Source organism: Petaurus breviceps, unplaced genomic scaffold (assembly GCF_028583685.1).
Source record: "Petaurus breviceps papuanus isolate PSGF00001 unplaced genomic scaffold, PetGlider_PUasm1.0 391, whole genome shotgun sequence".
NCBI lineage: Eukaryota > Metazoa > Chordata > Mammalia > Diprotodontia > Petauridae > Petaurus > Petaurus breviceps.
Window position 1 is genome coordinate 3,687,858 of NW_027186310.1, and position 23,938 is coordinate 3,711,795.

General features: G+C 50.4%; 1 protein-coding gene across 1 annotated transcript in view; it reads right to left on the minus strand.

Annotated features, from left to right (window-relative positions):
* Positions 1 to 23,557, minus strand: part of LOC138170832 (TBC1 domain family member 22A-like) — a 94,694-nt gene extending 71,137 nt beyond the window's left edge. Inside the window, exons 1-2 of the mRNA XM_069100333.1 lie at positions 23,404 to 23,557; positions 23,087 to 23,214 (exon numbers count right to left, since the gene is read on the minus strand). Of these exons, the coding sequence (XP_068956434.1) occupies positions 23,087 to 23,214; positions 23,404 to 23,557 (282 nt within the window). The remainder of the gene's footprint in view (positions 1 to 23,086; positions 23,215 to 23,403) is intronic.
* Between the last annotated feature and the right edge of the window lie 381 nt (positions 23,558 to 23,938).

The window sequence follows — 23,938 nt, forward strand, 5'->3', positions numbered from 1 at the left end:
AGAACCAAGACAAATCTGTACACAAGTACAGACACACCGTATGTGTGATGACCACCTTTGATAGACTGGACTCTTCTCAGAAGTGCAGGGCTACAAGTAAAGCCCAAAAGACTCGTGATGGAGAGGATGTCCACATTCAGAGAAAGAGCTAGAAAGAACAGTTTTAATGCAGACTGAAGCAAACCACTTGCTCTCTCTTTCTTTTGTTTTGTTGCCTCTTTCTCATTGTTCACTCCATGGGTCATAATCCTTCTTTACAACCTGACTGATGTTTAATGTGAAGGTATTTGCAGATCCTATGTTAGACTGCATGCTGCCGGGGCGGGGGGGGGGGGGGGGAGGTGCGGATTTGAAACTCAAGGGACTGTGGAACTGAATGTTGTAAACTAAAAGTAAACAAATAATTTATTTTTAAAAGAACACAAAAATATTAGAGCAGGAGAAGACCCTGCATTTAGCCCACTCTCTCTTTTTAAGTTAGGAAGCTAAGGCCTAGAGAGGGAATTCCATTTGCTTATGCTACGCTTGACCCTTGGCCTTCTGCCTCTCAGTCTAATGCTTCTTCTCACTATATCTCACACTGTCATGGCATATTGTTATCAATTTCTCATGTAGTATAATTATCATATTTGTCAAGTATTTTTATCTTGTCTCATGAACTATGCCTGCTGAAATGTCTAAATAGTCATGGATTCTCTTAAGTTTCATTGCAAAATATCTTGGGCCTAGCAGAGAACTTTGCATGAAAACCAAATTTTGGCCAGGACTCACTGTCACACAAAGCATGTTGGCAAAAGTTGTAGGGGGGATGTTGCTTCCTTTGCACATTCTAAACATTTAATAAATACTTGTATAGTTACCAGGAGACCCTGTGCCCCACCAAGACCCCTATTGGTTTTCCTGCCCCAGCTCATGGCTCAATCCATCTGGGCAGCCAGACCTCCCAGCTCTGTGTCTCCCTCACAGAACTCTGGCTGTGGGAGGTATCACAAAATGTGGGTGCATCATCAAAGTGCATCCATTTTAATGATTTAAAATCCTAATTCAAGTCAGAGCCAAGAAAACTCAATTTCATTTTCCTAATTTAAAAACACCGTTTCCCCTTATATCTGCAATACAACTAACTTTAGTATATAGCCCTCATAACTGATCTCACTTTCTAACTCTGTTTATTTGCCTTCTTAAGAGTATTTACTTTCAGACACAAATCCATAGCGCTAATAAGGCCCATTATATACATGTTCCCATCTCCACAGACGGCTTTTAGAGACACAAACTGACAGGTCTGAGAATTGATGCTAAGCATTTATCAGAAGTTTAATGGGACTGATAGGCTGTCTGAACACTGGCTCCTGCTGAGTAAAGTAGCTTGCTACATTCTAAATCATAGAATCACAAAATGATGCTCTTGGAGCTGAGGGGCAGCTGGAAAATCACCAAGTCCAGACTTCCCCAGTGGGAGAAATGCCTCAGGTGAACCAAGTCAAGATGGCCTCTCCCTGAAAGTCTAAACCCCTCTGCTACAAAGGACTGTCAGAAACACAAAGTCATAAGCTCAGTTTAAACAAGCTTCTAATTAAAGTTATCATTAAAGAGGCTTATAAAATAGGCAAAAATCCCTTTTTATATCTTTAAATCATTTTACAGTCTGATTTTTTTTCAAATTACTTGATATCACCCCTCCTTCCTGTCCCCATTCCATCCATCCATTTCTTATGAAAACATGTGGGATCAGAGTCAGAGTCCACTATGGGAAATAAGGCTATCGCTGCTTCTGTCCAGTTAAGAATGCCCACACCTGCGCAGGATGCACACGCCACAGCTCTACAGGACCCAAAGAGTAAATGATCTCATCAACTTGGGTCAACAAGCCTTCACACTAGTTATATACTACTGTGCTGGGTGGCTGAATGAACGTAAGGGAAGGAATCCAATAACAAGAAGTCAGAAGACCCAGAGTAGAAAGAATCCCAGCTCTGCATAACCAGTTGCATGACCTTGGACAAGTCACTTGACCTCTAGACCTGACTGTACCACAAGAGGCCTGAACCTCATGCCCTGTAGGGGGCCTTGCCTTGAAAACACCTTGCTCTGACCTTGTATGTTCAAAGAATTACCCCTGGTCTAGCCAACTGATGGCTTTCCTGAGGCCCAGTCACTGACCAGCAGGCCAGGTAACCAAGCAGGGCCTCCAGGCCTCTAACGTCCTCTCTGAAGCCCCAGAGGATGGGTCAAGGCCAAGCTTATCAATCTCTCACCCAAAGCTCCTAAAACAACAGTATCCCTAGAGTCCTGGAAGGTCTTTAGGAATGCCTGAGCCAGGCAGGCGACGGCTCCCTCAGGTGGGACATCTGCCTGATGGAGAGGACTCGGCTATGGCTCAGAGTTCACCAAGTCCTCCTACTCCCAGGGGCTGGGCTCCCTTCTTTCATTCCTTTTGGAAGCTTTGCTCCCGGCACTGGAGAGTGCCAGCCACTTCTCTGGGGCCACTGCGGGGGTTCTTCAAAAGACGACTATGGGACCAGGCCATGTCCCTCCCTTGGGGCAAGGTCTGGAGGCTGCCCCTGTTTGTCCCATGCAGACGTGCCTGAAGGGATTGTATCACATCGCCTTTCTGAGCCTCTGTCTCCTCACCTGAAAAATGGGGATGAGGGCAGCACGTACCTCTCACAGCTATGTGGTACCAAGTGAGAGGAAGTGTGTAAAGTGCTCTACAAACTACAAAACAGCTCTTACTGTTTTCGGCTCTTACAGATTAGAGTCCTCCATCTGTAAGGGACTTCAGAACAGAGAAGTAGAAATGTCAGAGCTGTGAAGAAACCCTGCACCATGGGGTGTCAGGGCTGGGAGGGCAGAGCTAAGAGGGTCTTCAGAGAACATCTCACATCCCACAGCCTGATTTTATAGATAAGAAAACTGAGAATCTTGGGGAGGCTAGGTGGCTCAGTGAATAGAACACCAGCCCTGGAGTCAGGAGGACCTGAGTTCAAATCCTGCCTCAGATACTTAACACTTACTAGCTGTGTGACCTTGGGCAAGTCACTTAACCCCAACTGCCCTGCCCTCCTCCCTTCAAAAAAAAAAAAAACCCAGAATCTGAAAGCTGAAGAGACTTGTCCAAGGCCACTAGTCAGTGCCAATGAGGGGCCCAAACCTGGGTTTCCTAACTCCTAAAACTGTGTGGTTCCTGCCTCACCCTGATGCTGCCTTTGAGTTTCCAGTTTATCTATTTCCAGTATCTCTTCTTTTGTGCTTATTGCAGGTTTATCTGCTGGCTTTCTAACTTTTTAAATGCACAGTCAGTTCAAAATCCTCTCTTTTCCTATTTTGTTAATGTATGTTTATAGAGATATGATTTTTCCCCTAAGAACTACTGTGACTACATGAAACCAAAAAGCTTTTGCACAAACAAAATTAATGCACCCGGGTAGAAGTGGTCAAGTGAGAAAAAAAAAATCTGTTATCAAATTTCTATAACAAAATTTTGGTGTCCAGGATGTATAAAGAACTAACAGCTAGATATCTGTGCCTACATATCTATATATGAAGCAGTCAAAGGATATGAACAAATAATTTTCAAAAAAAGATTTGCAAAGTACCCACAACCACATAAACAAATGCTCGAAATCACTAATAAGAGAAACGCTCATCAGAACACTCACACCCTGTAAAGTGGTAAAGGGGACAAAAGACAGCAATAGTCAATGCTGAAATAGTAACTCATGATAATGATTATGATATAACTATATGATGATAGAGTCATATATATATATTGATAATAACATTTTAAATGGTGATAACTTCAATAAATATTTATTGTGATAGCAAAAGAACGAGAAACAAAGTAGACAGCCCTTGATAATCACTAAGCGTCATATTTTTGGCCAAAGTATGAATTAATCAAACAGACTGCTCTGTCTTGCTTTGAAAAGGCCTTTTTTCTGTGTCAGCAACTCCAGAGACCAGATAAGGCTGAAAGTAGGGTTTCCCCTTATCTTGGGACATATACTACAGAGACATCCTGAGATCATAAATTCCAAATGGACCCAGATTTACTTCGCTCTCTGAGTGAGCTCAGAGAATGTCTTATGTCAACAAAGTCAGATGGGACCTACTTTATGGCCCTTAAGGATGAGACCCTTAACTCGAGGCATTAACTTGAGTAATGGGACTTTTTCTTATCTTAATATTTTTGGACATATACTATGTTATAGAATGTTAATGGTAAAGAAAACACAGATCTCCTGAATCATTAATTTCAACTGACACTTTGTCAACTCTCCTATTTTATTGTATTTACCATCTATTCAATTAAGAAAATTCCTTTTCTCATACAATGATTAAACATTTAGGGAGATCATAAATTTGTGCGACACAGCCACCTTGAATTGGGATGGTTCTGAAATGTATTTAAGCTTTCTGAATCTTTTGTCCAGTGGTCAGACTTGGTCTGGCTCCTTGTGATCTTAAGAGAATAAAATGAAATAACCGTATATCACTATTTATTTGTCTCCTTTAACCAAACTTTTTAAAGGTTAGCACCCTCGATCGGGGCACACTACAAGCTGGTACACACGTGTGTGCTATAAGAAATGACAAACAGGAGGCACTGAGGAAGCATGGAAAACCTACATGAACAGATTCAGAGTGAAGTCAGCAGAGCCAAGAAAATAATGCTCATACCTACGACGATGCAAATGGGAAGAAGGACAAAAGAAAACATCATCTCAAGTGAAGGCTGCTGAATCACAGCCAATCAGCCTGGCTGGAAAGCAGAGCACGGAGAAGATGCTGCCGGGCTGCCCCTGGGACGGGGGATTCATAATGTCAGGCAGTGCCAAGATTTTCCCTTTCTCAATGTCCCAATCATCCATGCTAATTTCTTTTCCTTTTCCTTTTCTAATCTTTGAAAAAAATACCACTGTAGGGTTATCTATGTGGAGAAGGGATACCGGAGGAAACTGTGGTGACCCTAAATGACATGTAGACAGATTCATTTCACATTGGTCCATACCCTGAAGCACAGGGAGATCAGAGACCTCATAGCAGGGTTGGTTCCATTAGTGAAAGCTTGATCAAGTCGCAATCTCAATGCTAGAAGGGCTCGGACAGAGCTCCCATTTTACACATGAGAACAAGGAAGCCCAGAGAGGAAAAGGGACTTGGCCCACATCCCCACACAGCAATCTGGTGCCTGAGCTCTCCTAAGAAGGAGCAGACTCCCAAGGTCCATCTGCTGCCGCCAGTTCTGTGACCCTGAGGAACGTTAAATGTGGGTTTCTTTCTCCTTCATACAGTTCACTTCCATAATTCCTTAATGAGGGGAGTCTCTGGTGGGCAGGTGCTCCCTCAGCCCACACCAATCCCTAGAAGATGTGCCCACCTTGCCCTGGAAGGAGGCCCCTTGGGCTGGCCTGACTTGGTGAGACTGGCCTCCACATGGGCCTCTAAAAGCTCAGACTCATATTTGAAAGAGGAGTCAGCTACATAATCCATGAAATATGTGCCGAAATGACCAGCTGTTCTTTTTTTTTTTTTAAGCAATCAGGGTTAAGTAACTTGCTCAAGGTTACAGGCCAGTTATTTCTGGGTGTGGTGCTGAGTATCTGAGCCCAGATTTGATCCAGGTCATCCCGACACTGGAGCCGGTGCTCTTACTCACTGAGCCACCTGGCTGCCCCTAAGCAATTGGGGTTAAGTAACTTGCTCAAGGTTACACCGCCAGGTGTTTCTGGGTGGGTGCTAAGTGTCTGAGCCCGGGATTCGATCTCCAGGTCATCCTGACACTGGAGCCAGTGCTCTTATTCGCTGTGCTACCTGGCCGCCCCAAGACCAGCTGTTCTTGAGCCCCACTGAGCCTCAGAGCTCGATGGGCCTCCAGAGGACTTCTAGACCAAGCCAGGTCTCACAAATGGAGGGAGGGGAGGAGTGTGAATAACTGCATTTTGATGTTTCGTTTCCTTTGTAACCCTATGTATCTCCCTCTGTACGTATAAAAACATGGCTGTGAAAAGGAGCACATAACCATCTTGCCAGAGGGGCCTCTGAACAAAATACACATTAGGAAACCCCATTCTGGGCCAAAACAGGAAAAGCCTCTGTGGCACATACAAGGAGGGGCCCTCCAGACTCTGCTAGATGACCTCTGGCGACAGGGAGCTACCCTCTGCCCTCACTGCACAGTTCAGGAGGAAAGAGAAGAACAGAGAGGTCGAAAAGCCTCCTTTGGGCTGCCTGGGGAGGTTACAATCAGACTCCAGAATATTGCGCAGCTGTCCCCAGGCCCCCAGGCTGCAGGAAGGCCAGGATCCAGGGATGGCTGGTAGCAGAAGCTAAAAAAGACCAAATCTAGGAAGCTGGCAGGACCAAGCAAGCTACAGCTTCCCTCTGATTTGTCTGATGGAACAGCCAGCCTCCTTTGAGAAGGAGCCATGGTCTTGCAGACAGAGTAGAATGTATTTTTATCTGACAAAATGCTCGGCTGAGAAGTCACACCAACTATTAGAGGGATGTGCTACGTAATTAAAAATTGAACAATGAAGTAAGGATCAGGAAGAAAACGCAACTGCAAGAGATTGACTGGCATTCAAATTTTCTTCACATAAAAGCCCCCAAATACCGAACTCAGAGTCCCTGGCCATCTAAGCATGCAGAAAAGGGCCGAAGGGTTAGCAGACTGCCAGCTCAGCAGGGGGCTGCTGTGAAGCAGGAGTTCAGTCAAGTTCTTGTGAGAGTGTGAGCCCTCCAAGAGCTGGCAGGTGACAGGCCGCTGTCCTCTGCCCAATTCAGCCATCCTTTGAGGAAGCTAGAGCCAAGCTAGAGCATGCCCAACGAAGGGAGAATAAGAGAGAGAGGAGGCTCCCCCTGATGGCTAGGCTAAAGGAACAAAGGCTGCGGGCTTCCTGCCTGGAGAAGAAAGGACTTCTGGGGCTCAGAGCAGCTGTCTGTGTGGCCAAAAGGGCCTCCTGGCCAGGGACAGAGAGCAGACGGAAGACAGAGGCGAGGGACAAGCCTCCAGGAGGCCGATGGATGGGTCTTCCCATGGAACGACTGGGCTGCCTGCAGAAGGGCTTCAGCGCTGGAGGTCAGACAGAAGAGTCAGGGGGTCCCCCTTGACCCCTGCGTCCTAAGTGCATGGCGAGCCCTATGGAGCCCCGCTGCAGCGGCTTTCTTCGCTGGCACTAATTGACTGCGCTCTCAGGCCTGGCTGCCAGCAGCCATGCTAATGAGGTTTCCAAAGGAGGCTTCGAACAAAGATCTGAAGCCGATCTAAGTGCAGCTCGCTAAATGACACTCCAGAAGCTGTCGACAAAAGGCCTCATTGTGTTTCCCGTTGCCAGGCAGCCGCAGCTTACAGAGACACCCATCAAAGAACTTTAAAGTCATAACGAAGATTATATTCATTAGGAATTTTGAAAACAGTGCCTATAAAATGCTCCTCAAATTACTCTGCCTGCCTCCAAGGACAATTTTCTGCTCTCCTGGCAACTGGGGAAGACTTCTGTTCTCTTGGGTTCCGAAGCCTCCCCCAGCCAGCCTGTCTCCAGTGGGGCCAGAGGTGGTACCGGCCTGGGGGAAAGGGAAGGGAAAGTCCCATTACTCAAGGTCTGCACCCTCAGGTGGCCCATCTGTACTGGACCACCGTCCCAGGTCCTGTGAAACGTCAAGAACACTGGTCTATCCTGGACTCTGTCACTGCTGCCACATCGGCTCCCTTACCTCCAAGAGCCCCCCCCCACACACACACACACACACAGCTCCCCAGACTGAGGGTCTCCGACATTTGGGGCGAGGGTGCCTTTGCTGCCTCTGCCATGGGACACCAGGGAGCAGCCTGGAAGCCAACAGAAAACCACTGGATAAGCAGCAGGGAGCATGGGCCCCGGGCTGCCACCAGGTGGCGCTGCCCTCAAGCAGCCGGCCCAAGCATCTGAGCCTGCATCCCAGCACCTGGGCCAGCTCCCCAAGGGCTGGAGCAGCATCTCCAGCGGCCCCCACAAGGCACACCCAGCCTGCAAAGCCCCAGGCCACCTCCCACTCCCACCCCAACCCTGGCTGGGCAACTTGGGGCTCAGCAGTGGCGATCAGAGAACGGCAACACTTCCCCCATTACCAAGGGAACCCCGAGATTTCTAGGGGCAGCTCAGAGAACTAGGCCTGGGGTCAGGAAGACTGGAGTTCAAATCCTGCCTCAGACACCTCCTGGTTGGGTGACTCCAGGCAAGTGACTGAGTCTCTGCCTCAGTTTCCCCAGCTGTAAAATGGAGGTCATGATGGCACTTCCCTCCTCCTCAAGTTGTCTTGGGGGATCAAATGAGATACTATGTGTGCCGTGTTTAGCACAAGGCCTGACATAGAACAGGCATTATATGGATGGCTATTCCCGTCCTGTCACTGCCAGCCTCAGCCTCTCCCTCTGCAAAAACGGGGCTCATAACAGCTCCCACCTTCCAGGGTCGTCGTCAGGATCAAACGATCTTTTTGTAAAGTATTTGTACCGTGTTTCCCCGATAATAAGACACTGTCTTATTAAATTTTTTGGACAGAAAAACACCAGAGGGCTTATTTTCAGGGGAGGGCTTATTTTAATGAACATTGACAGCAATTTTAATAAACAGGTAAATGTGAACAAAAAAATGTACCTTTATTCAATAATGAACAGGATGATGCGCTCACTGCTGCAGCTCTGATTGGATGCAGCTCGGAGCGAGGCGTGCGTTTCACGGGGCCGGGGGGGGCAGGGGGGGGACGGTGCATACAGAGGGTAGCGTGTAGCACAGAGGATCACCTTCACTACAGTAGCAATCTCAATAGGGCTTATTTTCAGGGGAAGGCTTATTTTAGAGGAATCTTACACAGTAATGGGAGGGCTTATTTTCGGATAGGTCTTATTATCGGGGAAACACAGTATAAAGCACCACGTGAATGCCAGCAGCCATTGTTCCTAAAAGACTCCCCTTCCCAGCATGCCATGCCCCACCGGAAGGAAAAGGGAATCTGCCCAATGCTGCTGAGGGGGTGCACAGCCCCCTCACCCCCCCTACCCCGTCCACCCTCCCAGTATTTGTGGGGCACAGAGAATGACAAGGAGGCCCCCAGGTGCACAGGGCCCCGAAGCAGAAGCCCCCATTGGGGGGGGGGGGGTCCCAAGGCACGGATTCCAGCCAGGCCTTTTCCTGAATGGTGCTGCCCACAGCAGGCTATCTAGCAGACTGCCTGGACGTGATGCTTCTGCCCTCTCTCACTCTATCCTGAGCCAGATAAATGGTAAACAAGGGACCCTTTCCAAGGGCAATGGCATTGGCATGACGCGGCTCTCTCCTGCCATATGCAGTCTTGGCCAAGCTCTGAACACTAATCCACCTGCTAGCCTCCATACGCTGAATCAGGCCAACCGCGATCGGTGCCCCTTTCTGGAGACGCGAAGGCAGGAACCGCTTACGACTTCATGTTGTGAAGGAAGGGCTTATGAAAAAGACTGGCGGAAGGTCCCATCTCCATGAACGCTGGGCTCCATCGGGAAGGTGCTGCGCCCACAGCAGCCAGCCACAGATCTGGCAGCTGTGGGAAGGGCCCCCCAAGACACGCCTTTGGGGCTCAGCTCCTCGAAGCGCCCCCTCTGCTGATCCAGCCTCCATGATTTCCTCCCTCAAAGCAGTTGACACTGCCTCATGCCTCTGAGCCAGGCTGGGGCAAGGGGCAAACCTGAACAGAACCAGGTGGCGAATCTGGAGAGAAGGCTCCCTGGCGGCCTCAGCATAAAGTGCCATGCTGCGTCTGTTTTCTTGTATCAGACATCCCATCACATTGAACCTGGTTCTGGCCCCATGGCCAGCCGCTGGAGGTCTCTGGTCTGAGCACAGCGCCTGGCACACAGAAGGCTCTTAACAAAAGCTGGAGCACTGAGGCTCCATCCCAGGCAGAGTGAGACTGCACCCGGCACGCAGCGGCAGCTTCACACATGACACGTGACGTGGGAAAGGCTCGGAGTCAGGACCTGGTTCTGTGGCTCACCAGCTGTGGTCCCAGGACTGAGTGGGCATGCCCGCTGCTCCTCACAGATCCCACAGGCCCTAGCCCACTTCTGCTGCCAATGTGCCACACACATGGAAGCTGCTATCCTGCTGGGCATCGGTTTCCTTGTTAAAAATGGAGGAAGTGGTCAGGGTGATTCCTGAGGCCCCCTGTAAAGCCTAAGACCATCAATTCACTTGTCCCCAGCCCCAGACACTTTCCTTCTTCAGAGCCCACGTGCCACGAGGCCACGGCCCACATCAACCAGAGGTCTAAACAGAAACATGTGGGCATGGTTACTGTGCCGCTGAGCCCTAGGCTTATGGGAAGCTGACAGAACCAGAATGTTTGAACTGGAAAGGGCATTCCCTACATCTGGCGGCTGAGTAGCCTCGGTCAGACTCCCTCAATGGGGGCCCGCTCTCATCAGATGGTCCCATCTTCCTCTGCAGGAGGCCCATGGACAGAAGAAAGGCATCAGTTCCCGGCACAAGGGCCTCAGAGAGCATCAGACCCACCTCCTCGCTTCAGAGATAAGAAAGCTAAAGCACATAGGACAAAGGGACCTGCCCCAGTGCACACCAGGAGCACATGCCAGGACAGGTCCTCCGTTCAGACGGCATCTGAAGCACAGCTCCCATAAGCCCCTGGAGCAAAGGACAGTCATGGCGGCACCACGCCATCCAGGTGTGCGACGAGGGGTCCACAGCACAGGGACGATGTCCTGGGCCTCAGGGGGAGGAGGCTGCTGGGCAGAGAAAGGGAGCTCTTGGGGGGCCCGGTCCCTCCTCGTCTTTCTTACTCCCTCTCTGGCCTTTCTACTCTGACTCCTTCAGAATGAGGAGACAAGCCTCCTGGGGCATGACAGCCGGTACCTAGACTGGACGATGGCCAGAGCCACCGCCGCCATCAAAAGGAGCCCTCCCATCACTTTAAGGCTTGCAAAGGCATGGGTCATTACTTGATCCTCACAATAGCTTGGGCAGATATCAACATCTCCATTTCACAGCTGAGGACACTGAGGCAGGCAGAGGTTTGGTGACTCACCCAGGGTCACACAGCTAGTAGGTATCTGAAGCAAAATTTGAACTCTGGTCTTCCTGACTCCAGGCCCAGCATCCTGTGCACTGCAGCACCACCAGCTGCCTTCATGATAAAGCTCTCCGTACCTGCACACCCTCAAATGTGTTAAACAGCACTCAGATACAGAGAACTCAGCAGGAAAGTCGGGCCTGTCCTCATCTCTCAGAGCAGTCTGAATGAAGAGCGCATTAGAATGGGCAGGACAAGCTCTGGCTCAGCCACTGATGTCCCTGATCTGGGGGACGGAGGGGCAAGGAGAGACTTTGGGACACTGGGTATGTAGGGGGAAGGTGGCACGCAGGAGTGGCAGGGATGGGAGTTCTTAATTAAAACGAAGAACAATGATCTAATGGGCATCACTAGAAAGCAATTTCACAAACACCCCAGGCTAAATGAATAATCTGAGAAGATTTTCTTTTCTAAAAACCATCCCAGCATCAGAGAAAATGTAAATATGGTAAGCCATCTCTCTGAGTGCCAGCCTCCCTCTACCAAGGGCATGAAGCTCCCCATTCTGTAGAAGTCTGCCCCTTGGCATCTATCAGAGGTGTACCCAGAAACGTGTGGGCATGGCCACTGTGCTGCCAAGTCCTCAGGTTGGTGGGAAGCTGATAGAAGTAGAATGTTCTGGCGGCAGAGTGGCCTCGGTCAGCCGCCCTCAATGGGGGCACGCTCTCATAAGACAGGTGCATCTAGGGGAGAATAAGCAGCAGCCCCTCGTCTCTCCAGTCCAAGCGCCAATGGGCCCTTTCAGAAGATCTAAAGCCTGCATTGTTTTTCCTGCCTTTGAGGAAGGGATGGATCCCAGTGGCATCTTTAGGTATTTGTATGACTTCCCTTTTGTTTGGAAAATCCTTCAGTGGCTTTCCATGGGTCAGAAGAAGGATTAGGGTAAATCCACACTACAACAGGAACCACTTCTTAAGGAGTCTGTACAATTACTCCTTTGTAACTGGCCCAGGGAGGACCATGTCTGAGCAGCAGCTGCCTAATCTTCATAGGACCTCAGAGGTCAGGGAGGCCTGGAGCTGCTGCCCAACTGCTGCAGCTGGACCCATCCAGAGCTGGGCCAGCGCTCTAGGTCAGGGCCCCCCAGCCAGATGCTTCCTCGTGTCCTCATTCCATGAAGGCTAGCAGATCCAGCAGTATCCCTCCAGGCCACCCAGTTCTGCTTCTCTGAAGTAGGGATGGTTCAGCAGACCAAGGCCACAAACAGTTCTTCGCCCCCCAAAGAGGAATCCTGGTGTGCAAACAGCTTCGTTTCTCTGAGAGGACTGAGTTCAAGGTCAAACCTCATGCTTCCTCTGGAAGACTGGAGATTGGAAGCTCAAAGCACCATTCTGCTGTTTGGGAGGCCTCCACCATTCTCCAAGCCCCGCAGACCTCTCCTTCACAGTTCATCAGCGTCCCTCTCACACTTTCTCCTATTTCCACATACACCACAACAGATCTGGCCAGTCTGGGGGTGAATCACATTTCATCTAGAACAAGAGCCTCCAATAAAATCCCTCTGCTGCCCATCTCACTGCCCCGTCTCAGCCCCAATGGCACATTGACAAAGGTGCAATCGTCTGCATACGTTATGTCTGCGCTTGAACATCCCCTGTGGTTCCCCACCGCCTGCCAACCAATGGTCCATCCCTCTCCATTTAGGGAGGCCTGCTTCCCATCATCCCCCCAACACGTGATCTAGACTTCAGCTGAGCTGGACCAGCCCCAGTGCTAGATGAAGGCCAGCTCTGGGGCTCTGATCCCACCACGTATCCCAGCTCCATCACCTGACACGTGGCCTGTCCTTCCAAGCCGATCTTAAGCCTTCCTCCTCTTTCCAGCGCCCCCAAGCACAGAAATGAGGGCAGTGGGCAGTGGGCAGTGGGCCAAGAAGCATCTTCTGGCTCACTGTACAATCAGAGGGTGCACAGAGGAGAGGCAGAACTGAGCCCCAGTTGCTGGGGCCCCAGCGGGGCTCCTGCTCCAGGAGAGGGGACACTGGTCTGAGAGCACCGCCAGTCCTTTCGCCTCTGAGTTGCTGTGGTCCCGGGGTTTCTTCCTCCCTTCCCTGACACTGTCTGTTATGTGTGGGCCTCTCCTAGACCCTGAAGTTCCTCAAGACGGGCTATTTTCTTCCCCATCCTAGGCCCGAGGTAACACTGGATCTTTTCTTTTTAAAACGTGAAGAAGTTTACTGGAATCTCAGCATTCCAAGAACGCGTAAGACAGAAAACCCCACTGCCATATGCAGACCCTGGCATCCGGGGGATGTCTCCACAGGCTGCCCACACACTATCAGAGGACAGAAGGTGAGAGGAGGAGCAAGGCTGCCCTCACCAGTTGGTTTAAAAAATGGTCTTTCTGGGGCAGCCAGGGGGCTCAGTGAGTAAGAAAGAGCACCAGCTCCGGTGTCGGAATGACCTGGGGATAGAATCCGGGCTCCGACACTCAGCACCACACCCAGAAATAACTGGCTGTGTAACCCTGAGCATGTTACTTAACCCTGACTGCTTTAAAAAAAAAATGGTCTTTCAGCTTGGCAGTATGGGGAGCGAGGGCCCTTCATCGGAGACCGCTCAACATGCTGCCAGCTAACTCTAAGCCTATGGTGTCTCACTAGGTCACTTCTGAGAACTGGGTGCCTTCCCTGGGTGGCACCAAGAGACCAGGGAGATGCTGTCAGCTCCCCCACAACGGAGAGATGATCACGTGTGGCCAAGCCTAAAGGAACACACCCGGGTTAACCCACGCGTCCAGTGAGTGAGAAGTCAGGGGCCAGCCAAAAAGAAAGGGTGAATCATCACACTCTTCCTAAGAACGCTTTCCAGGAGGATCACTCCCTGCCCTGGGCTCAGCAGGCAGATTTCTGAGCCAATCACACCCTGGATGAGCCCACCTACAACCCCCCACCGGGGAAAGAAGGGGGGTGCATCCAGCCGCACGATCAGATAAAGCTGCGACTGTTCCTGCTTTATCAAATCCAACCAGAAGCAAACCCAGAGATGAATGAGACGACCGCTCTGAAGGCCTCCCTCTACTGTATATCCCCAACTATTCAGCGTTATTTTAAAGAGTCAATGCTCAAAGTTACTCGATACTTCACAGAAAACAAACAACGGGTTTCCACTTGAATGCCAATTCAGAAGCCCTTTCCCCTTTCCTTGTCTTCTGTGTCTGAAATGCTCATTTCTCCTGCTGCAACATACAATCAAGGGATTGTGTATTTTAAAAATACTGTGCAAACCTGATGCAAAGCAACACCGGCCCGGGCCAGTGTTCCTGTGCTGAGCACGCAAAGATCTTGATATAACAACAAACACTTAGACAAAGTTTTGTACGTGCCAGGCTCTGTGCTAAGGCTTTACAATCCTTGTCGCATGTCTGCTGGGGATAAGCTAGAAGCATGTCCAGTAAGATCAGGGTAAAACAAGGGTGTCCACTATCACCCCTCTTATTCAATCTGGTACTAGAAATGTCAGAGGTGTAGGGATCACAGAAGAAAAAGAAATCAAAGGAATTAGAACAGGCAAAGAGACTAAGTTCTCACTCTTTGCAGATGATATGAGGATATACTCAGAGAATCCTAGAGAATCAAGTAAAAAAACTACTTGAAATGATAAACAACTTTAGCAAAGTTGTAGGATATAAAGTAAACCCACATAAATCCTCGGCACTCCTATATATCTCTAACGAAGCCCACCAGCAAGAGATAGGAAGAAAAATCCCATTTTAAGCTACTGTAAACATTATAAAATATTTGGGAGCCCACCTGCCAAAATGAACCCAGGACCTATATGAACACAATTACCAAACACTTTTCACACAAATAAAATCAGAACTAAACAACTAGAAAAACATCAGTTGCTCGTGGGTAGGCCAAGCTAATATAATAAAAATGGTGATTCTATCTAAATTAATTTACTTATTTAGTATCATACCAATAAAACTACCAAAAAATTATTTTTAGAGCTAGAAAAAATAGTATCAAAATTCATCTGAAAGAATAAAATGTCCAGAATATCAAGGGAATTAAAGAAAAGAAATGCTAGGGAAGGTGGTCTAGCCATACCAGGTTTTAAACTATAATATAAAACAGCAGTCATCAAAACTACTTGCTACTGCTAAGAAATGGCATAGTGGGTCAATGGAATACATTGGGCACACAAGACACAGCAGTCAATGACTAAAGTAATCTACTATTTGATAAACCCAAAGACCCCAGATTCTGAGAAAAGAATAAATTCACTACTTGACAAAAACTGCTGGGAAAACTGGAAAATAGTATGGCAGAAACTGGGCACAGAACAATATCTGACACATTATAGCAGAACAGAGTCCAAATGGGTGCACGATCTAGGCATAAAGGCTGATACTGTAAGCAATCTGGGAGAGCAAGGATTAGTTTGCCTGTCAGATTTATGGAGAAGGGAGGAATTTATGACCAAACAAGAGAGAACATTATGAAATGTAAAATGGATAATTTTGGTTACATTAAATTGAAAAGTTTTTGCACAAAACCAATGCAACCAAGATCAGGAGGGAAGCAGAAAATTGAGAAAGAATTTTTACAACTAGTGTCTCTGAGAAAGGCCTCATTCCTAAAATATAGAGAGAACTGAGTCAAATTTATAAGAATACAAGTCATTTCCCAACTGATAAATGGTCAAAGAATATGAATAGGCAGTTTTCAGAGGAAGAAATTAAAGCTATCTATAGTCACATGAAAAAAGTTCTGTAAATTGCTATTGATTTAGAGAGATGCCAATCAAAACAACTCTGAGGTACCACATCTTACCAGTCAGATTGGTTAAGACGGCAAAATAGGAAGATGATAAATGTTGGAGAAGATGTGGGAAAGTTGGAACACTGATGCATTGTTGGTGGAGTTGTGAACTGATCCAACCATGCTGGACAACAATTTGGAACTAGGCCCAAAGGGCTATAAAACTGCGCCTACCCTCTGACCCAGCAATACCACTTCTAGGGCTATATCACAAAGAGATCATACAAGTGGGAAAAGGACCCCCATGTACAAAATGATTTATAGCAGCACTTTTTGTGGTGGCCAACAATTGGAAATCAAAGGGATGCCCATCCATTGGGGAATGGCTAAACCAGTTGTGGTACATGAATGTAATGGAATACTATTGTGCTATAAGAAATGAGGAGCAGACGGACTTCAGAAAAACCTGGAAAGACTTATATGAACTGATGCAGAGTGAGGGGAGCAGAACCAGGGGAACACTGTCCACAGTAACAGCCACAGTGTGCTAGGATTGACTTCGATAGACTTAGCCCTTCTCAGCAATCCAAGGACCGAAAATAACTCCAAAGGACACATGATGGATGATGACATCCACATCCAGAGAAAGAGCCATGGAGTTGGAACGCGGAGCGAAGCGGACTGGTTTTTTTTTATTTGTCTTTTTGTTCCTTTCTCATGGCTTCTCCCACTCTTTATAATTCTATGCAACATGACTAATGTGAAAATGTGTTTCATAGGAATGTATGTGTTGGGGTGGCTAGGTGGTGCAATTAATAGAGAACCAGCCCTGGAGTCAGGAGGACCTGAGTTCAAATCTGGCATCAGGCACTTACACACACACACAAAACAAACCTAGCCGGGTGACCTTGGGCAAGTCACTTAATCCCAATTGCCCTATCTTCCCCCCTCCAAAAAGGAAAAAAAAAAAAGAATGTATGTGTAGAGCCTTTATCCAACAGCTAGCCATCTTGGGGGAGGGGGAGAAAACGTAAAACTTATGGAAGTGAATGCTGAAAACTAAAAATGAATAATTTAATAATTAAAAAAACCATTCTTATCTCATCTGATCCTCACAACAACCCTGGGAGGCAATGCTATTATAACCTCCACTTTACAGATGAGAAAACTGAAGGCAAAGGTTCAGTGACTCACCCAAGGTCATACGGCCAGGCTACATTTAAACTTAGGTCTTCCTGACTCCAGGCCCAACATCTCTCTCCCGTGCCCCAGCTACCCCTAATCTATGGGATTTCTGCCCATACGAGATTACTCCAAGTGGCTCACATAACATACCATTACAATGGGAATGAACATCATGGTGCCAGCAACACGCTCCTGCCCCCTGAGAAAATGGCACTAAATGCAGTGGGGGTACGGAGCCAATGATACACCCAGCACTGGTCTGAGTAGAGAAGAGGGCAGGATGGGCTGGGGGAGGGAAGCCCACAGGCTGGTGTCCTCAGACCTGGGGGCACATCTGGCTCTGCCACATGGTCCCTGGGTGCCCACGGGCTTGGCACAGCCTCTGTCTGCCCAGGCCCCAGGTTCCCCATGTGTAACCATGAAGGGGGGAGTGAGGGGCTCAAGGCAGGTGCCTCCAGCATCCCTGCCAGCTCCACGCTCTCTTCTGCGCCTACATATCATGGCCCCCTGATGAGTGCCTCAAGCACACCAAGAGCTGCCAACCAGGGTTCCCTAGCTCCCCAAACCCAAGTTGTGGGTGGGGAGTGAGATGCAAGGCCCCAGGCTCCCAGTGTGCCGGGGCTTTGCCAGCATACAGTGAGATCCTTCCACCTTCCCTGCAGAACTCAGGTCTCAGCCAAGCACAGAGTCATGAACAAAAGCCCAGTCACCGTGATCTTGGCCGTCAGAGTCTCCCCAACTTTCTGACAGCACTGTCTACCCATGGTCCCATCGCTTACCCAGGCCCTGGGCCTGTAACCACAGAGCCATCTTTGGCCTAGATGGGTTTACTCCAGGCTCTGGGCTGAGATCCTGCTGGTGCCCTAGCCAAGGGTCGCTAAGCCCTGGGGCCAAGTCCCTCTACTGTCCCCTCCACACCCCTGAAGGACCAAGTCAGGCGGCTCCCTCCTCTGTGGTGTCTCTGAAGACCAACCCAATCCAGGTCCTCCTCCCTCAGGCCCAACTCTCTGTACTGGACTCTCATATAAATCGCCTCCCTGCCCACGGGGGCCACCTCTGCACTCCTCACCATAGAGCGCTGTACACCGTACTCTCAGCCAAGGCCATCTCTGATGATAACCCGGAGAGGGAACACGGCACCGTCCCAGAGGCAGGACGGGGGAGGTCCACCCCTGGGAAAACAAGCATTCTTCAGTGAGCCCAGGCAGAGGACGAGTGCTTGGGTCACGCAGGCTCAGAGACGTCAGATCATTCCCCAGCAAATGTTCATTCATTTCTCCACTCAGAATCAAACACAACATCAACCTTTTAGAGAAGCTGATTCATCCAGCAAAAAGGCCACGTCTCCCAAGATGGGACTGCACAGTCTCCTGCGGAGTCTGGCAGGCTCACACCTGGTCTGGGACGCTCAAAACTATTCACTCCCTTCAATTTCCCCAGGAACAGGCCGGGCCCTGGGGAGAGAGAAAGAAAAAAGGAAGCTGCCTGAGTCCTAGAAGGGGCATCCCCCTGGGGAGAATAGGGCATGGTCACAGGAATGGAAATAAACCTTATGTACAAAACAAAGCACTGTAATTATGTTTCACAGGGTCCAGCACCATGAGCTCCAAGCCCACATGGCCCTGGTTCTACTCCCCAAAATCACTCTCTTTGGCCCATGTTACTGACGCCGAGTTCACTACAAGGGGAAATTTCTGAATAGAGCTCATGCCTGTGTCTCCTCCAGTGCCAGTAAAGCACGCAGGGTAATAACGCACATTGTCAAGTGCAGGACAGTCTATTTCACCACAAAGAAAATGCAAAATCCAGGTGAGGATTACACTTGAGGGCAGAGCTGGAAGCACTTGTGAGGCTGACTGAGCCCATGCTCTGTGCCCCCATCCATGCTTTCTAGCCACAGTCCTTCCTCAGGGCCTGCCCAGGCTCAGCCGGTGACTTGAGCACAGCCCCTCCAGGATCTGCTTCCAGGACAGGGTCTGTCCGCTCTTGGCATACTGACTTAACAAGTAGAGTCCAGGATCTGAGGGCCTTCAGGGAGGTCACCCTCGCTCAAATGATGTGAAGCTCAGCATTAAGCTGTCACTCGGTCCCATGGGAAGAATGAGGAGGAGTCCAAAAGGCCCAGCCTCCAAGGCAGAATCGTCTCGTCCCTCTGAGGGGTCCTCCAGAGAGGCCCGCCTGCCCTCTGAAAGGGGGACACTCTGGAGACCACTGCCCAGTGCAGAGCGGATTCAGGAATTCCACGAGCCCTGAGGCCCTTCCAGATCCTGGGCTTAATAAGTGAAGGACTAAACTGGCCTCCCTGATCCATGGGGCCCGGGCAGAAGGAAATTATCTCACAACATTCCCCATGAGTTTTCCCAGTTAACTTCTAATGGGTTAAAGAGTTACTGAGGCACGCAGCCCCCCAGCTAATAAACACTCTAGTTTAGGGGAGAGTAATAACCTGATTGCAATCCTATGATTACCACGTATTTTCATTGCCAAAAGATGCAATACAATTTCATGGTTACTTGGCCCTGTAAGATAGAAATGCCCCCACTTTTTAAGATATAAAAAGGCTTCTGACTAGGGGACTGTCGGCTCAGAAGTGGTTCCAAGTACTAATGACTCCATTCATGCCCAAATTTAATTTCAGGAAAATTAACTCAATAAAGATGCCACAATTGTGCTTCACATTTTAATATCTATCAGGAATTTTAGTGAAGTGATGCAGGGCCAGAGACCATGAGGAGATCCATTTCCTGCCTCCTCAAAACGCAACTGACTTAATATCTAATTTATCCTTAATGGGGACAGCGTTACCAGAGAACTCAGTGCTTAATGAGGGGGCCCGTGTCTCCAACAGCATAACCAATGACAAAATCAAGTGCACTGCCTGCCCTTTACGGGATGTTACATCCCACTTCCTGTAACGCCGCCGAGGCTGACAGCTCCTTCACCCCAAATGTCCACGGAAGCCTTGAGGCCCTGGCGAGACAACCGAGGGGCAGGAAGGGAGTGGAGGGATGAGAGGAGAAGCCTTTCTCCAAGCACCAGCAGCAGCAGAACTCACAAAGGGAACATTTTTTTAAAAATCACAGAAAAGAAATAAAAAAACCCAGAGAGAAAAGAACCCATCGACAAATGCATCGCAAGCCTGTGCGCACAGTAGGTGAACATCGCACAACACTGGGAATACAGCTCATGCCTTTTCACAATCAACTTAATTTTTAAAAAAATAATGCTAAAAATATTGCTAATATAAAACATGTGCTTAATGGGAAAGGTTTATCAGCATGGAGCCTAAGCAAGGAAGCGGCTGAGAGTCTCCAAGAGAAAAAGGGCCCTGTTGTGATGCATCCTTCATGAGGCTTCCTGGAACCCAAGAACCACAGAGCAGAAAGAAGGAGCGGAGACGGCCCTGGGACATGGACGTGGAAGGAAGGACAGAGCTGGGCCCCAAATGAAGACAGCCCCGCCCAGAAGGATTGTACATTTTATAGAACCCAGAGGAAGAAACACCAAATACACACACAGGACGAACAGTAGTTCTGAAGAAGGAACGCTCACTAGGGGAGAAGCATTAGCATCTGAAGGCCGGACAGGGCCGGATGTGAGGGACAGGAGGGGGGTAGGCACACTGGGCAGCCAGGAGCCCTGGGGGGCAGGAGGGTGGTCTGGGAGGGGCAGGATGAATAAACAGGGGTTCATCCTTTGCTTCCTGTTGGCCGCTCTGCTCACTCTGGACTCCCCAGGCGTCCTGCCCTCTCCAGCACCTGCCTGGAGGGATGGAGGCTGCAGTGGCAAATGCCTCCCCAGGCCTTCCCTTGGCCCCCTCCCACCCTCTATGCATTGTCTTCTCCTTCAGAATGTGAGCTCTCACAGCAGGAGCTGACGGACTACAGACTGCCCTAGAGGCCCAAGGCAGTCAGGACAGAAGAAACACTCAGGATATCAGAAAGAAGGGACAAGACAGAGGGGCTGGGAGGCCATTACAACAGGGGTCAGGGCCTGGCTCCAGGCAAGGGAAGAGGGAGGGCAGCTCCTAGATTGTGAAAGGGGATGACGGGAGATTGGCCTCAGCTGAAAGAGGAAGGTACATTTGGGGGAAAGATGCTTAATTCTGCTCTGAGACAAGAACCAGTGACGGCTGGGGGGAGATGGCCAGCCAAGTGTGAGCTGGCCCAGGACCAAAGCTCAGGAGCGAGCTGAGGGTTTGCTACAGAGATGAGTGGAACCCACTGAAGTGTCTGAATTCACAAGACATAAGATGGAGGGGAGTGTGGTCGTACAAGGAAGCCAGAAGGCACTGTCACCTGGGAGAGGGGCAGGAGCTGCAGAGAGTGGTCAGCAAGAGCGGGAACAGAGAGAAGGCCACTGGATCTGGCAGCTGAGACAACCTCCGTGACTCTGCACAGAACCACTTCAGTCCAGGGGGAGTGGAAGGCAGATGCAATGAGTCGAGAAGTGGACGGGCCATGAGGAAGGGGCAGCGATGGGCATATGTGGACGGCTGTTGCTCTAATGGAGTGTGGCCACAGGGGCACAGTGTAAGGGCCAACGGAAGGTGCTTGAGGGTGGGAAGACCTAGGCAGATGGAGGCAGAGAGGCAGACAGAGAACAGGAGGCCGAGTGTGATAGAGGGCAGAAGGCAGGAGAGGAGGTCCAGGCCATCAGTGCTGGGCCAGTCTCTGGCGTGGCCAAAGGCTACTCCTTCAGGCTGCAGAGAAGAAAGGGAGGAGGGGTGCGATGGGGCACTTCTGAGGTGTACAGCAGGACAGAGGAGGGGGCTCAGGCAAGGAAGCTTGGACTTTCTCAGCAAAGCTGAAAGGGGGGAAAGACTGCAGAGGAGAGTCTAGAGACCAGGGGGGCAGGGCCCTGTGATCAGCAGGACGGAAGGGTCAACACTGCTGACTTCTGGGTGGAGATAAGAACAGAAGGATCCCCCCCATTTCTACCCAGTGAGCTGAAACAAATGGTATCACCCATTAACATGGGGAAACCTCCAAAGAAGATGGGACTTCAGAGCGAGATGGGGCTTCAGGGAATTGCTAACTCTACGGGCACTTTCCCTCTCCAGGGATCACAAGAAGGGTTTCCTCTTCTCCACCCCACGGCTAAGCACACTGGGCACAACTCCACCATCCCCGGCCAATCAAATCTGAAGTGGTGATCACCACGCCAGCCTGAGAGGGAAGGATGCCGATGCCTGGTGTGACAACTCCCTGGACAACACAGACCCTTCCCAGGGTGGGGCCTGAAAGTGGAAGCAGCAAGGTGGGTGGGGGGAGGCACAAGGACCCTTCTTTTCTGCTGCCATCTGGTGACACAGAGTCCCCTAGACACTCCCCCCTTAGGCAGCGGGTGGGTCTTCATAGCTAGACCAAAGCCAGGGGCTCTGACAAAGAACACAGATGAGACTTGGTCACTCTTCCCTCGCAATGGCCCTATTGGTCATTCTATCGGATATGGAAGCGGACTCGTGAAGGCCTAAGGTGACCAGCCCAGAAGGCTCAAGACGGGCTCAGTGACAGTACTCTTGGCATGCCACTGGCATTGAAGACAACCCGTGCCAGGTAACATGAGGCCAGTGTGGATTATCAGACAGCAGGCTGTCTGCAGAGACCTGTGACCCTGGGGGACTGAGAGGTGGATGTGACCATGCAGGGCGAGGGCAGTGTAAAAAGCGTCCACAAGGACGAAGCACGGAGGATGCGGAGGGGGGAGGCCCCCGGCCTCGGCCAGCTCCAGGCCTCCCACAGCCTCACTCTCAGGAGGACCCGAGAGTGGCAGCAAAAAAGGGAAGGCCCGAGGTGGTCCGACAGGAGAAATGGAGGGAGGGAGGGCAGTGACCCTCAAAGAGGGGCGCGGCTGAAGGCTGCCCCGGGACAAACGGGGCTCCGACCTCAGTAAAAGCTCCCGGAGAGCGGTCCCAGGGAGCTCGTCAGCAGGGCGCCCGGCCCCAGGAGCCACGGCCCGGGGACACGCGTCAGCAGGGCGCCCGGCCCCAGGAGCCACGGCCCGGGGAGCTCGTCAACAGGGCACCCGGCCCCAGGACACGCATCAGCAGGGCGCCCGGCCCCAGGAGCCACGGCCCGGGGAGCTCACCTGGTAGGTGTCCCAGAGCCGCACGGTGCACCGCAGGGGCATCTCTCTCATCAGCAAGTTGTTCATCCAGCGGAAGGCAAACTGCAGATACTTCACCTCGTGCTGGTCTAGATGCCGATGTACTTGTTCTGAAAAAATCACAGTAACAACAATGAACAAATGGACCAGACGGGCTCCTCGGCACCGCTGCCAGCTCTGAGGGCCGCGGAGGGGCTGGCCGTCTTCCCGGGACCCCAGGCCCCCCCCAGATCTGACCCCCCTGCATGAAGGTACAACTAAAGTGACTCATTCTCCAACGACCCCCATGCTCCTCTCACTCTGCTGCTGGGGCCCAGAGTCCTTCAGGGCCCGGGACAGATCCTCACGGTGATGACGTCCAATCTGATGGGAAGCCCCCGCCTCAGTCAGCCCAGTCTGCCTCTTTCCCTCTAACTTCCTAAGAATCTCGTTCTCAGGAGACAGGCACAGCATCAGCGGATTCTAGGGGCCACTTTATGAAGCTGCCCCAATGTCTGAATCTTAAAGAAATCACATTAAAAAGCTGAGAGAGGGAAAAGGCTCAGAAGCGCTCCACCGAGGCCGGGGGCTCGGAGGCCAGGAGATGGGCAGCCCCCGCGGCCTGGAAAGAGCTCTGAAGGCCGGGCCAAGTCTGCTAGGGAGCCAGTGCCCACCACAGAGGGCAGGAGCACATGATCCAAGCTTAGCTCTGTGCGCCTCCCGGGGCAGGGGCCACACATGCACGCTCAGGGATCTTAGGCCAGCACAAAAGGGCTCCAACCCCACGGTGCCGCTCAGTGAGATTCCACTCTGACGTACACTTGAGAACCAACAGTTCAGAAAATGACCGAATTC